Source organism: Lutra lutra, chromosome 6 (assembly GCF_902655055.1).
Source record: "Lutra lutra chromosome 6, mLutLut1.2, whole genome shotgun sequence".
Taxonomy (NCBI): Eukaryota; Metazoa; Chordata; class Mammalia; order Carnivora; family Mustelidae; genus Lutra; species Lutra lutra.
This window is the reverse complement of record NC_062283.1, coordinates 147,929,956-147,945,540: the sequence shown is the minus strand read 5'-3', so window position 1 is coordinate 147,945,540 and position 15,585 is coordinate 147,929,956. Positions and strand designations below refer to the sequence as shown.

The 15,585-nt window shown below is 40.7% G+C and overlaps 1 protein-coding gene across 6 annotated transcripts in view; it reads left to right on the top strand.

Annotated features, from left to right (window-relative positions):
• PRKN (parkin RBR E3 ubiquitin protein ligase) overlaps positions 1–15,585 on the top strand; it is a 1,375,032-nt gene that overhangs the window by 470,834 nt on the left and 888,613 nt on the right. For all 6 annotated transcript variants that reach the window (XR_007128111.1, XM_047733473.1, XM_047733472.1 and 3 more), the window contains one exon: positions 1,963–2,200. Coding sequence is in view for 5 of the 6 variants with exons in the window: in XM_047733473.1 (XP_047589429.1) it covers positions 1,963–2,200 (238 nt within the window). In the remaining variant the exon portion in view is untranslated. The remainder of the gene's footprint in view (positions 1–1,962; positions 2,201–15,585) is intronic.

Below are 15,585 nucleotides of genomic sequence, written 5' to 3'. Positions count from 1 at the left end.
TCAAGGACAGGAGGAGGAGAGATGGGAGTGAACAGCTTGGATGAAAAACCTCATCTATCATGTATAGGACGCAGGAGAGGAAAGGTGATAAAATCAGAAGATAGGTGATCTAGAAAGGAGTCTAAGCACGCCTGAAGATGATAGTAAGATGTCAGATTCTGTGTAATAGGTAAGAGCGAGATATTTGAAAAGATTATGAAGTGCGCTCCGGGAACGTGTACATGCTGGGTTACAGGGAGAGATGGGAGGTCAGGGAGCAATTGCAAAACTGTTATAATGATGAAGCCTTAAAACGGGGAGATGGCAATTGAGAATAAGGGAGCGGAAGATGGGGAGGCTATTTCTGAGTCAGAATTAGTTACTCTTTGCACCTTGCTGGGTCTGAGGGTAGGGCGGGGAGGGGGGTTCCACTGAAGCCTTCAGAAGACATAGAAGGGTAATCAGAGTTGTAGGTGGGCAGGGAGGACTTGACCCCTGGATACCATGGGGGTAGGGCAGTGATTTGACAGAAATGGGAACACAGGTGGGTACAGGCTAGCGGACGGAGATTAACAACCCAGGAACCACTGCTGAGTCAGAGCCGTCCTGATACAGCCAGCGCTGTGAGGACAGGTGGCAGGGACAGCAAGCGTGTCCACATGACAGAGGTCTGGGGCACGGGACACACGGAAATGGGATCGAGGCCCGGGGGCATCCTGAGACCTTCTGAGTCCGCAGTGGTGTGTCCACAGGAAGTGCTGATGCAGTGTTTGCTGGGGACAGCGGCCGAGCACTGCAGGGAGGGTGGGGGCCAGTCAGGACTGTCATTAGCATCACTGGGCGAGTGGGGCATTGTTTGGACATGGCTATGATGAGAGCGTGGCTACAGGTGGTTTGTAGAAATTGAAATTCGGGGATTTAGTGGGAGAACGAGGTCATGTCTATGAGAGAGGAGGGCCGAGACAGACAGACAGACGGGTGGTTTTCTATCCAGCAGATACTCTGAGGCTGAGCTTTGGTTTAGTCTAGTTTTAGTCCTAGCAAATCATCTGGCTTCGACCTTTAATTCTAGTCAGGTTTGCAGTCTGCTGTTCATACACATCAGTACGTCGGCACACAGCATTTTTGCCAATGTTCGCTGATTGTAATTGTGCCGTTGGATGAGCCGGCCTGGGTGTGCCACTCGCTTCCTTCCCCATTGCCGTGGGGATATGTTTGCTGGTGACATAGGAGAGCGTGTGGCGTCCACCATCAACACATTTATTTTAAACTGTGGAGAAAAGTGCTCTGTCATTGCCCATAACCAACTCTCTGTGCTTTTTAAAATGGAGGTGGAGGGGCGCCTGGGTGGCTCAGTGGGTTAAGCCACTGCCTTCGGCTCGGGTCATGATCTCGGGGTCCTGGGATCGAGTCCCGCATCGGGCTCTCTGCTCAGCAGGGAGCCTGCTTCCTCCTCTCTCTCTACCTGCCTCTCTGCCTGCTTGTGATCTCTCTCTGTCAAATAAATAAATAAAATCTTTAAAAATAAATAAATAAATAAATAAATAAATAAAATGGAGGTGGAGGCTGGCATTTATATTTGATGATTGGGATGACACATCCCTTCTGCAGTGAATCAATTTTAAAAGAATACTGCTTGTTACCGTGCTTATATATGCCCTGTGTACAGTTCTGACCCGCTGATCTCGCACTGCTTTGACTGTTACTCTAGTTTTCTGTCGCTAGGGTCCATTTATGCCCACGTTTTGGTTTGTGGCCCCAGGAATATGGAGCCCACATAGACGCGCACATGCTGACGGGCCAGGACGTCCAACTCCATCCGCCACACGTGGCTCTTTCCTCAGGTTCCATGACTGTGTGCGACCTTGGGTCTAAACAGATTTGAGGCTCTTGGGCATGCTCTGGGCCTGAGGACAGGATAAACCTTACCTGGCCTTTTAACGCTTGCACACTCTCGTCTGCTTCTGCCTTGCTCCCACCTAGAGCTGTGACCTGGATCAGCAGAGCATCGTCCACGTGGTGCTGAGACCCTGGAGGGAAGACCAAGGAGGGGCGGCCACTGGACAGGAAGGCCCACAAAACGCCACGGTGGGCTCGGAGAGAGAGCCTGAGAGCTTGACGCGCGTGGACCTCAGCAGCTCCGTCCTCCCGTCCCACTCGGGGGGTCTGGCCGTGATCCTGAACAGTGACGACGCCAGGACCCTGCCAGTCGGAAGGCCAGGTAATTGTGCAGACCTTGTCTACACCAGGAGAGCTCTGTGTGCGGCAGGCCTCTGCAGGGAAGGGCTTTAGTGTGGATGTACTCATGTCTCCGTAAATTCTAGATGCCGAGAAGCAGGCATCATTAGAAGGATGGCACTGGACTATAAAATTTGAGGTCAATACATTTAGTAAGTGCCATGGAACAGGGCTTTCAGGTTAAGAATGAATTTGGATGTCAGGCCAGGGTAATAGTGTTTTATTTTATTTATTTAGATATTTTGAGGAAGTAGGAGTGCTGGGGATGTGACACATTGAGCTGGGGTCAGAATAGGTCATTAAGGTGCATGTATGTCTCTCCACTTTTGCCTTTCTTTTCTATTTCTTATTTTCTTAAAATGCATTTTGGTTTATTATGCTTCTGATGATGTAGGGAAATTTGAAAAAGCAGAAAGAGAACTTTAGAGGGAATTTTTGTCATTTGCAGGTGCTAAGGCAACGCATTGCAATGTCAGATAACACCCTCGGTGTGAAGGGTTCTTCCTTCTCTCCATGTTACAGTGCTTTTCAAAACTGCCTTTATTTAGCAAGGATGGCAATCCCTTTGTTATTTTGCCAATGTTAGTTTGTCTCCTTTAGTCTTTTATTCTCCAATCTAAATAGTCAAAGGTATAACAGGATTTTTTTTTTGACTGTGTGTAGCAGAAAACACAAAATAACAGCAATGACTTTTAAGGCGTAAACGTATTTCTCTCCTACATACAATAAGTGAGGATATAGGCTGTTCTGGGCTGTGACGGCTTTCACAGAGTCCAAGAATTCGGGAACCAGCAAGATGGAGGCCAAAATTATATGAAATATCCCTTGCTAATTTCACTAAGTAAAATTGAATAAAGTTTAAAAAAATCATAGATGAGATTACAAAAAGAAACAACTTCTGAGGACAAGTGGAAATGTAGAAATAACACAGCTTTTTTAAAATAGAGGAATGGATAAACTTGGAGTTTAAGTGCATGACCTGATACTCTGGAAGTCTTGATGAGGTTGTGGAGGGGAGGAATTCTGACCTTTGCATACACTGAGCACTTAGGAAACTGGGAAAAAAAAAATGTGAGAAATAGGGAAAAAAATGCAATATGTGGGGAAAAATGAGATCCATCTAAACAGTACCTATGTGATCCAGAATGGGAAGTTGATACAAATATTGGACTCAGATTTATGGTGCATCTGATGTTTCAAGCAGAGCGTGCATAAAAGCATTCCTAGAGAACATTCAGGAAGCATGGGCTCCATGCCTCCAGAGGGAACCATGCCCTAGTCAAGGGGCACACATGGTCAAACATTACAGTTCAAATAAAAGGATATTCTGTCATGAGTAGAAGTAAGTATATACCATAAACTGGAAGATTAGGTTCCCCTGAGACTTAAGAAAATAAAATTACAATTTGAAACAAAAGACAAAACAAATACATTTTATGTTAATTAAAGCATAAAAAATTTGAAACCTAAAACAGAAAACAAGTATAATAGAAGAAGAGCTATTAAATAGAACATAATGTTAGCTAGTGGAATTAAAAAAAAAAAAAAAATTGGATGGGTTAAAACAGCAAGTTTGACAATGCCAAAGAGAGAATTTATGAACTGGAAGATAGATATGGGGAAATTGCCCAAAATGTGGTATAGGTTAAAATGTAAAACAAAGCTTTTAAGAGACTAGGAATTTGGAAGAGATGGCCAAAAATATTTCTGATAGGAGTTTCATTATAGGAGAATACAGACTAGGAGAGAGACCATTTTCCAGGAGAATATGGAGAATTTTTCAGGACTGTTAATTCCTCTGATTTGAGAGTACATGGTCCCAAGCAAGATAAAACAAAATAAAACAAAACAACACACAATTGGTTCTAATCAGGATAAATAAAAATAAATTCACTTTATAAAGAAAGTAAAAGATCAAGGAAAATAAGAAGAATTTAAACTCAAATGAAGAAAAGAGATTATTTATAATGGAACAATAATTTGAATGGATCCTGGCAGGAATAATAGAAGTAATATCAAATGACTGAGGGACATACCTGTTAACTCAGAGTTCTAAACCCAACATTCCTAAGAAAAATACTGCTCAAGAGTGAGAGGGAAATAAAGACACTTTCAGACAAACACTGAGAGTATTTGTACCCAGTCTGAAAGAACTGATCAAGTTCTCACAATGGGGAGGAGTGGGTGAGCCCAGGGGGACACAATGGGCTGTGAGAGATGATGCTTAGAAAACCCAAGGGCAAATGTGGATTTGTCTAAATGAACATTGGCATAAAAAATAATATCAATTAGTTTGATGGGTACAAAATAAGAGGGACCAAAATAGTAGATAAAATGACATTTAGGAGAAGACAACGATTGGTTAACTTGGAATTATGTTCAAGGTGTCATTACTGATTAGAGAAATTAGTTTTAGATACAAAGTTGTATCACTGCAGCCTACTTGATGGGCCAATATTTAAAAGTCTGACAATTCCAAGCATTGGTTAGGATCTAGGGTGGAAAGTGCTTTCATACATGATGATGGGAATGCCATTTGATTCAGTCACCAAAGAGAGCTTCGTAATAATTAATTCACAGCTTCATAATAATCAATGAAATTCCAGATATTCACATTCTGGAACTCAGAGTACATGAGGAAACATTTAAACGGATGACCAGTAAGAATCATTGAAATTTGTGAAAAGATAGAAATGACATAGCTGTCTTTAAATAGTAGAATGGTTAAGTAATCAGTGTTTTATTCTTATAATGGGTTATAAATTACAAAGGAATGTTCAGTAAGATACAGTTTATGCAAAATTTCAAAACATAAAGTTCAAAACAATTATATATATATATTCTTTATGGTAGGATAACCATATAACATCTTTTGCCTAAACAGGATATATTTGAGAGTTAAAATTTACATTAAATATAACTAAGTTATATATTTATATACCATCGAAATATTTACTTATGGATCAACAAATTGGATTTATTATTTTTTTTGTAATGACAAGCTAGTTCAAGAGGATTTAAATTTTTTTCAACAGTTAAAAAATTCGGGGCACCTGGGTGGCTCAGTGGGTTAAGCCACTGCCTTCGGCTCAGGTCATGATCTCAGGGTCCTGGGATCAAGTCCCACATTGGACTCTCTGCTCAGCGGGGAGCCTGCTTCCCTCTCTCTCTCTCTGCCTGCCTCTCTTCTACTTGTGATCTCTCTCTGTCAAATAAATAAATAAAATCTTAAAAAAAAAGTTAAAAAATTCATGTGTTTAGAGCAAAAGCAAGCTTTATATTTATCATCTGAACATTAATAATATTAGCAGAATAATTATCCTTTGTATTTATCCATACATTTTATTCAGTTTTTTGATGTATCTGACTCTGCCATCTTTGTCAGTGGTATTTACCTGAAGACTAAAGACAAATCGTACTGTTTTATTTTATTATAAAATTGCCGTTAGTCATCTTCAATTTTATTTTATGATGAATAATTTTGGAATTATTGTCATCTTCAGTTGATTGTCTCTCTAAACCATAAAAATTTTAGTTAAGAAATGTTCTTTCACTCTAGAAATTGAAAGAGATACTAGTAGGCTCTTACAAAATCCTGATGTTTGATATTCATTTCATATTTTTAATGGAAACATATAATTCTTTCAATCCAAACAAGAGTTTACATAAACTCCTATAAATGACACCATCACCATAGCTGGTGCCCTCAGATTTCTATACGCCCCATGGGGAGACTTTGGTTCTCACATGATCTCGGTGAGTTACATCTGACCTCTCTCTGATCATCACTTCTCATTAACCCACTGACTGTTTGCTATGTGTATTTTGCAGGGCTGGGCACTGGCCATGGTACCACTTGCTGATATACCAGGTGGCTGGCAGACATCCTTATGTGCTTCTGCCGTTCCCCACCCCCCCAGGCCACGATTGAGCTCTCCTGGGACCCTGCTTGCTATGTGAGAGGATGCACTAATTATGTAGAGTATGGAAAAGAAAGGGAAAGGAGAAATGAATTAGGTCAACTTGAAGACTTAACTCAGTCTTCCCTTCATCTTTCAGCCTGGGAAGAATCATCTCCTTATATCTTCTACTACTTTCAATTATGTATTTCAGTTCCTCTGCATATACTTCTTCTCACTGAGGACAGGATAGCTGTCCAGTTTATTATAGTTGCCCCCCAAATATCCCAGAAAAGTGATGATAAGTGTTTACTAAATTACTTAAAATTGTAAATCTAGTAGGCCATTCATCATAATTTCCACGTATTGAACTTTTAGAACCAGTGTTTTATTTAAAATTATTTGACTTCACCTCTTCAAATATCTTGGCAATTTCAGTGTTCGAATGAATGCAGTAGCTTGATAGGGATTATTTGAAATGACTGTGGACAGTGCGCCCTTTGTGATTATTTTTCTTTACTAGAAATGACTGTTCAGAGTTTCTAGAACAGTAATTCACTCCAGTGTACAGAAGAACCATCTGTGGATGCTCATTCCATGCTTATTAATTCAGGTGGCTGGGGGTAGAGGCCTAGAAATCCTGGTGCTGACCGCCCTCTGAGAAACCATGCCCTACAGCAGGGATTTGCCAACCTTACAACTGTGGGTCCCACCTACTGTCCTCAATGAGGTGGGAGGAAGGAGGCAGGTCAGGGCAAGAGAGGTGGACAAACCAAGTCAACCCATGGCAGCCAGAGCGGTCTCATATTAGCAATTTTCCATATGGCCCATCTACAACACGTTTCACTTTGGGAGAAGGATATCCCTGGTTACAAAATGTTTGAAAAGCTGTGCCTCAAAGAAAGAAATTGAAAAAAGTTAAACCTATTTCTTCTTGTTTCTAGGGTGTTCAAATTCGACAAGGAGGAATTTAGGTGCTGAACTCAGGAGGCTCTAAACAGTGAATAGCTAGGTGGTAGCCACACAAATAGCTGAAAAAATGAGAACTTCTGAACCCGGGAAGGTGTCCCTTGGGATATTTATAGATGGCAAAAGATAAGTGATTAACGTGATGGACAGTTCCATGATCTACATTAAAAACCAATTCAATTTGATTTTTACTTAGAGTCTAGGACATGTTGTATATCTTTATATATTTATAAGGGGAAGTCAAAGAACTCAAATGGGTCATTTAAGTAACCCTTAGAGCAGTGATTCTCAAACTATAAAGTGCATCAGAGTCCTGTGAGGGTTGGGCTCAGCTCAGTCAGCCTGGGGCAAAGACTGAGTTTCTGCATTTCTTTCCACTCCCAGGTCATGCTGCAAGTGTGGTTCCCGCAGCCATGCTTTGAATAGCACAGTCCTAAATAATAAGAAATTATATTGTTTAAAGTATTGTATTTATTTTATTGTATTTATTTTATAAACATTTGAATAAGAACATTGAGTAAGCTACTCCTGAGCTCCAGGGAACCTAGGCATGAACTAAGTTATCATGTTATGTCTTTGTTTCTTTAATGAGGTGTTATTCACCTCCTGACAATCAGATTATATGAAGTTATTGGGCCTAGAAAAAAAAGGAGGGAGTATTTTCTAATATTTGTCATACAGTTAATCAACTACGTAAACAAAAGGCCAGTGAATCCCCAGTCAGTGCCAGACGTAATCCTAGGTGCTGGGATAGAGCAGAAAATAAACCCAGAAAAAATGTCTACCTGAATGGATCTCATTCTACTTGGGGAGCAGCTAATAAGCAAAGAAACAGATAACTAGTGATTATGTGTCCTCTGTTTAAAAATTAAGCAGAATAAAGGGAATAGAGTGTGTTAGAAGGGGTGCTCTTTTGTGTAAGGTGCTAAGAAAGCCTTTCTGATAAAGTGATATTTCAGGAGAGCATCCACTCAGGGATTTCAGGCAGAGGGAAAGCCAGGTATGAATCCAAAGCAGGACATGCTTCGAATGCAAGGAGGCCAGCCTGGCTGGGCAGGGATGCGGTGTGAAACAGTAGGAAGAAGGGAAATCATAAGGGGGTCAAGATGGGAGCACTGGGTGTTATACGCAACTGATGAATCTTTGAACACTGCATCTGAAATGGTGATGTACTATATACTGGTTAATTGAATATAAGTAAATTAAAAAAAAAAAAAGATGGTAATTTGCATAGGGTGTTGTAGACCTCAAGTGTGACCCTGGTGAGAAGAGAGCCACTGGAAGACTTTTGAGCAAGACAGTAGAGTGACCCGACTTAGGGAACTGGCTAAGTCAGCTGCTTTTGAATCGGCTGCTTGTGAATCATAGATAACTCTAATGCCTGTAACATCTAGAACTAGTGGTCAACATCTATGAGTGCTTGCTGTGAAACTGGTATGGCACTCAGCACTGCTTCCATAAATGTCTTGTTTAGTTCTGTAGTAGCCGTATCAGGTGGACAATGTTATTATCCTCATTAGAGATAGGAAATAGCATCAGACTATTTGAGGAACTGATCCAGACAAGGCAAGATTTTACCAAGGATTGTTTTTTAAATTTTTTTATTGAGGCAATTTAAAATCTTTATTGAACTTTATTATTATTATTTTTTTACATTTTATTTTATCTTATTTCATTTTGTTTTTTAAACTATGCTATGGTAGTCACCATACAGGACATCATTAGGTTTTGGTGTAGTGTTCCATGATTCATTCTTTGCGTATAACACCCAGTGCTCCATGCAATATGTGCCCTCTTTTTTTTTTTTTTTTCATTTTTCATTTTTTTTTTTTATTTTTCATTTTTTTTTTCAGCATAACAGTATTCATTATTTTTGCACCACACCCAGTGCTCCATGCAATCCGTGCCCTCTACAATACCCACCACCTGGTGCCCCCAACCTCCCACCCCCCACCCCTTCAAAATTCTCAGATCGTTTTTCAGAGTCCATAGTCTCTCATGGTTCACCTCCCCTTCCAATTTCCCTCAACTCCCTTCTCCTCTCCATCTCCCCTTGTCCTCCATGCTATTTGTTATGCTCCACAAATAAGTGAAACCATATGATAATTGACTCTCTCTGCTTGACTTATTTCACTCAGCATAATCTCTTCCAGTCCCGTCCATGTTGCTACAAAACTTGGGTATTCATCCTTTCTTTTTTCTTTTTTTCTTTTTTTTTTTTTTTTACAGCTTTATACAAATATATTTTTATCCCCAGAGGTACAGGTCTGCGAATCGCCAGGTTTACACACTTCACAGCACTCACCATAGCACATACCCTCCCCAATATCCATAACCCCACCCCCCTCTCCCAACCCCCTCCCCCCATCAACCCTCAGTTTGTTTTGTGAGATTAAGAGTTACTTATGGTTTGTCTCTCTCCCAATCCCATCTTGTTTCATTTATTCTTCTCCTACCCCCTCAACCCCCCCATGTTGCATCTCCTCTCCCTCATATCAGGGAGATCATATGATAGTTGTCTTTCTCCGATTGACTTATTTCGCTAAGCATGATACCCTCTAGTTCCATCCACGTCGTCGCAAATGGCAAGATTTCATTTCTTTTGATGGCTGCATAGTATTCCATTGTGTATATATACCACATCTTCTTTATCCATTCGTCTGTTGATGGACATCTAGGTTCTTTCCATAGTTTGGCTATTGTAGACATTGCTGCTAGAAACATTCGGGTGCACGTGCCCCTTCGGATCACTACGTTTGTATCTTTAGGGTAAATACCCAGCAGTGCAATTGCAGGGTCATAGGGTAGTTCTATTTTCAACATTTTGAGGAACCTCCATGCTGTTTTCCAGAGTGGTTGCACCAGCTTGCATTCCCACCAACAGTGTAGGAGGGTTCCCCTTTCTCCGCATCCTCGCCAGCATCTGTCATTTCCTGACTTGTTTATTTTAGCCATTCTGACTGGTGTGAGGTGATATCTCATGGTGGTTTTGATTTGTATTTCCCTGATGCCGAGTGATATGGAGCACTTTTTCATGTGTCTGTTGGCCATCTGGATGTCTTCTTTGCAGAAATGTCTGTTCATGTCCTCTGCCCATTTCTTGATTGGATTATTTGTTCTTTGGGTGTTGAGTTTGCTAAGTTCTTTATAGATTTTGGACACTAGCCCTTTATCTGATATGTCGTTTGCAAATATCTTTTCCCATTCTGTCAGTTGTCTTTTGGTTTTGTTAACTGTTTCCTTTGCTGTGCAAAAGCTTTTGATCTTGATAAAATCCCAAAAGTTCATTTTTTCCCTTGCTTCCCTTGCCTTTGGTGATGTTCCTAGGAAGATGTTGCTGCGGCTGATGTCGAAGAGGTTGCTGCCTGTGTTCTCCTCGAGGATTTTGATGGATTCCTTTCTCACATTGAGATCCTTCATCCATTTTGAGTCTATTTTCGTGTGTGGTGTAAGGAAATGATCCAATTTCATTTTTCTGCATGTGGCTGTCCAATTTTCCCAACACCATTTATTGAAGAGGCTGTCTTTGTTCCATTGGACATTCTTTCCTGCTTTGTCGAAGATGAGTTGACCATAGAGTTGAGGGTCCATTTCTGGGCTCTCTATTCTGTTCCATTGATCTGTGTGTCTGTTTTTGTGCCAGTACCATGCTGTCTTGATGATGACAGCCTTGTAATAGAGCTTGAAGTCCAGAATTGTGATGCCACCAACTTTGGCTTTCTTTTTCAATATTCCTTTGGCTATTCGAGGTCTTTTCTGGTTCCATATAAATTTTAGGATTATTTGTTCCATTTCTTTGAAAAAAATGGATGGTACTTTGATAGGAATTGCATTAAATGTGTAGATTGCTTTAGGTAGCATAGACATTTTCACAATATTTATTTTTCCAATCCAGGAGCATGGAACATTTTTCCATTTCTTTGTGTCTTCCTCAATTTCTTTCATGAGTACTTTATAGTTTTCTGAGTATAGATTCTTAGTCTCTTCGGTTAGGTTTATTCCTAGGTATCTTATGGTTTTGGGTGCAATTGTAAATGGGATGGACTCCTTAATTTCTCTTTCTTCTGTCTTGTTGTTGGTGTAGAGAAGTGCAACTGATTTCTGTGCATTGATTTTATATCCTGACACTTTACTGAATTCCTGTACAAGTTCTAGCAGTTTTGGAGTGGAGTCTTTTGGGTTTTCCACATAGAGTATCATATCACCTGCGTAGAGTGATAGTTTGACTTCTTCTTTGCCGATTTGGATGCCTTTAATTTCCTTTTGTTGTCTGATTGCTGAGGCTAGGACTTCTAGTACTATGTTGAATAGCAGTGGTGATAACGGACATCCCTGCCGTGTTCCTGACCTTAGCGGAAAAGCTTTCAGTTTTTCTCCATTGAGAATGATATTTGCGGTGGGTTTTTCATAGATGGCTTTGATAATATTGAGGTATGTGCCGTCTATCCCTACACTTTGAAGAGTTTTGATCAGGAAGGGATGCTGTACTTTGTCAAATGCTTTTTCAGCATCTATGGAGAGTATCAAATGGTTCTTGTTCTTTCTTTTATTAATGTGTTGTATCACATTGATTGATTTGTGGATGTTGAACCAACCTTGCAGCCCTGGAATAAATCCGACTTGGTCGTGGTGAATCATCCTTTTAATGTACTGTTGAATCCTATTGGCTAGTATTTTGGCGAGAATTTTTGCATCTGTGTTCATCAAGGATATTGGTCTGTAGTTCTCTTTTTTGTTGGGATCCTTGTCTGGTTTTGGGATCAAGGTGATGCTGGCCTCATAAAATGAGTTTGGAAGTTTTCCTTCTATTTCTATTTTTTGGAACAGTTTCAGGAGAATAGGAATTAGTTCTTCTTTAAATGTTTGGTAGAATTCCCCTGGGAAGCCGTCTGGCCCTGGGCTTTTGTTTGTTTGGAGATTTTTGATGACTGTTTCAATCTCCTTACTGGTTATGGGTCTGTTGAGGCTTTCTATTTCTTCCTGGTTCAGTTGTGGTAGTTTATATGTCTCTAGGAATGCATCCATTTCTTCCAGATTGTCAAATTTGTTGGCGTAGAGTTGCTCATAGTATGTTCTTATAATTGTCTGTATTTCTTTGGTGTTCGTTGTGATCTCTCCTCTTTCATTCATGATTTTATTTATTTGGGTCCTTTCTCTTTCCTTTTTGATAAGTCTGGCCAGGGGTTTATCAATCTTATTAATTCTTTCAAAGAACCAGCTCCTAGTTTCGTTGATTTGTTCTATTGTTTTTTTGGTTTCTATTTCATTGATTTCTGCTCTAATCTTTATGATTTCTCTTCTCCTGCTGGGTTTAGGGTTTCTTTCTTGTTCTTTCTCCAGCTCCTTTAGGTGTAGGGTTAGGTTGTGTACCTGAGACCTTTCTTGTTTCTTGAGAAAGGCTTGTACCGCTATATATTTTCCTCTCAGGACTGCCTTTGTTGTGTCCCACAGATTCTGAACCGTTGTGTTTTCATTATCATTTGTTTCCATAAATTTTTTCAATTCTTCTTTAATTTCCTGGTTGACCCATTCATTCTTTAGAAGGATGCTGTTTAGTCTCCATGTATTTGGGTTCTTTCCAAATTTCCTCTTGTGATTGAGTTCTAGCTTTAGAGCATTGTGGTCTGAAAATATGCAGGGAATGATCCCAATCTTTTGATACCGGTTGAGACTTGATTTAGGACCAAGAATGTGATCTATTTTGGAGAATGTTCCATGTGCACTGGAGAAGAATGTGTATTCTGTTGCTTTGGGATGAAATATTCTGAATATATCTGTGATGTCCATCTGGTCCAGTGTGTCATTTAAGGCCTTGATTTCCTTGTTGTTCTTTTGCTTGGATGATCTGTCCATTTCAGTGAGGGGAGTGTTAAAATCCCCTACTATGATTGTATTCTTGTCGATGTGTTTCTTTGATTTTGTTATTAATTGGTTTATATAGTTGGCTGCTCCCAAGTTAGGGGCATAGGTATTTAAAATTGTTAGATCTTCTTGTTGGACAGTTCCTTTGAGTATGATACAGTGTCCTTCCTCACATCTTATTATAGTCTTTGGCTTAAAATCTAATTGATCTGCTATAAGGATTGCCACTCCTGCTTTCTTCTGATGTCCATTAGCATGGTAAATTCTTTTCCACCCCCTCACTTTAAACCTGGAGGTGTCTTCAGGTTTAAGATGAGTTTCTTGTAGGCAACATATAGATGGGTTTTGTTTTTTTATCCATTCTGATACCTGGTGTCTTTTGATTGGGGCATTTAGCCCATTAACATTCAGGGTAAGTATTGAGAGATATGAATTTAGTGCCATTGTATTGCCTGTAAGGTGACTGTTATTGTATATTGTCTCTGTTTCTTTCTGATCTACTACTTTGAGGGTTTCTCTTTGCTTAGAGGACCCCTTTCAATATTTCCTGTAGAGCTGGTTTGGTATTTGCAAATTCTTTCAGTTTTTGTTTGTCCTGGAAGCTTTTAATCTCTCCTTCTATTTTCAATGATAGCCTAGCTGGATATAGTATTCTTGGCTGCATGTTTTTCTCATTTAGTGCTCTGAATATATCATGCCAGCTCTTTCTGGCCTGCCAGGTCTCTGTGGATAAGTCTGCTGCCAATCTAATATTTTTACCATTGTACGTTACAGACTTCTTTTCCCGGGCTGCTTTCAGGATCTTTTCTTTGTCACTAAGACTTGTAAATTTTACTATTAGGTGACGGGGTGTGGACCTATTCTTATTGATTTTGAGGGGGGTTCTCTGAACCTCCTGAATTTTGATGCTTGTTCCCTTTGCCATATTGGGGAAATTCTCTCCAATAATTCTCTCCAATATACCTTCTGCTCCCTTCTCTGTTTCCTCTTCTTCTGGAATCCCAATTATTCTAATGTTGTTTCGTCTTATGGTGTCACTTATCTCTCGAATTCTCCCCTCGTGGTCCAGTAGCTGTTTGTCCCTCTTTTGCTCAGCTTCTTTATTCTCTGTCATTTGGTCTTCTATATTGCTAATTCTTTCTTCTGCCTCATTTATCCTAGCAGTGAGAGCCTCCATTTTTGATTTCACCTCATTAATAGCTTTTTTTATTTCAACTTGGTTCGATTTTAGTTCTTTTATTTCTCCAGAAAGGGCTTTTATATCTCCCGAGAGGGTTGCTTTAATATCTTCCATGCCTTTTTCAAGCCCGGCTAGAACCTTGAGAATTGTCATTCTGAACTCTATATCTGACATATTACCAATGTCTGTATTGATTAGGTCCTTAGCCTTTGGTACTGCCTCTTGTTCTTTTTTTTGTTGTGAATTTTTCCGCCTTGTCATTTTGTCCAGATAAGAGTTTATGAAGGAGCAAGTAAAATACTAAAAGGGTGGCAACAACCCCAGGAAAATATGCTTTAGCCAAATCAGAAGAGATCCCAAATTGTGAGGGGGGAGAAAGGGGATAAAAAGGGGTTCAGAAAGAAAAAAAAAAAAGAAACTATTAAAAAAAGAAAGCCGATAAAGAAAAAATATAAAAAGAGGAAAAATATATATATATATATTAGATAAACTATTTTAAAAATGTTAAAAAAGAAAACGGTAAAAGTTAAAAAAATTTAGCAGAAGAAGAGAAAAAGAAAAAAAAATTGAAAAAGAAAAAAATTTAAATTAACTGCAAGGCTAAAAATGCATGTGGAGAAAGCCATGAGTTCCGTGCTTTGCTTTCTTCTCCTCTGGAATTCCGCCGCTCTCCTTGGTATTGAAACTGCACTCCTTGGTAGGTGAACTTGGTCCTGGCTGGCTTTCCCGTTGATCTTCTGGGGGAGGGGCCTGTTGTAGTGATTCTCAAGAGTCTTTGCCCCAGGCCGAGTTGCACCGCCCTTACCCGGGGCCGCGCTGAGTAATCCGCTCGGGTTTGCTTTCGGGAGCTTTTGTTCCCTGAGCGCTTTCCGTAGAGTCCAGAGGGCGGGAGTGAAGATGGCGGCCTCCCGGTCTCCGGCCCGGAGGAGCCAAGTGCCCGGGGCCCCACTCCTCAGTGCGCCCTCAGAGAACAGCGCCCAATGACTCCCGTCACCTTGGCCTCCGGCCGCGCTCCGAGCTGACCGAGCCTGCGACCGGTTCAAGGCAACCCCGAGCTGAGAGTCACTCCTCGGCTCTGTCTCTGTAGCCGGCTTCCCCGTTCTATTACCGGTGAGCTCTGCGACACTCAGACACCCCCGATCCTTCTGCGACCCTGCGGGACCTGAGGCCGCGCTGACCCCGCCTGGGCTTCACCCCAGTTAAGCCTCTGGAGTGATGTCCCTCAGCGGAACAGACTTTTAAAAGTCCTGATTTTGCTCCGTTGCTCCGCCGCTCGCTGGGAGCCGGCCCCTCCCCCCGTGGTCTGTGTTCCCGTCGCTTTGGATTCACTGCTCCGCCAGTCCTACCTTGCAGAAAGTGGTTGATTTTCTGTTTCTAGAATTGCTATTCTTCTTCTCTTCGATCTCCCGTTGGATTTGTAGGTGTTTGCAATCTTTAGATAAGCTATTTAGCTGATCT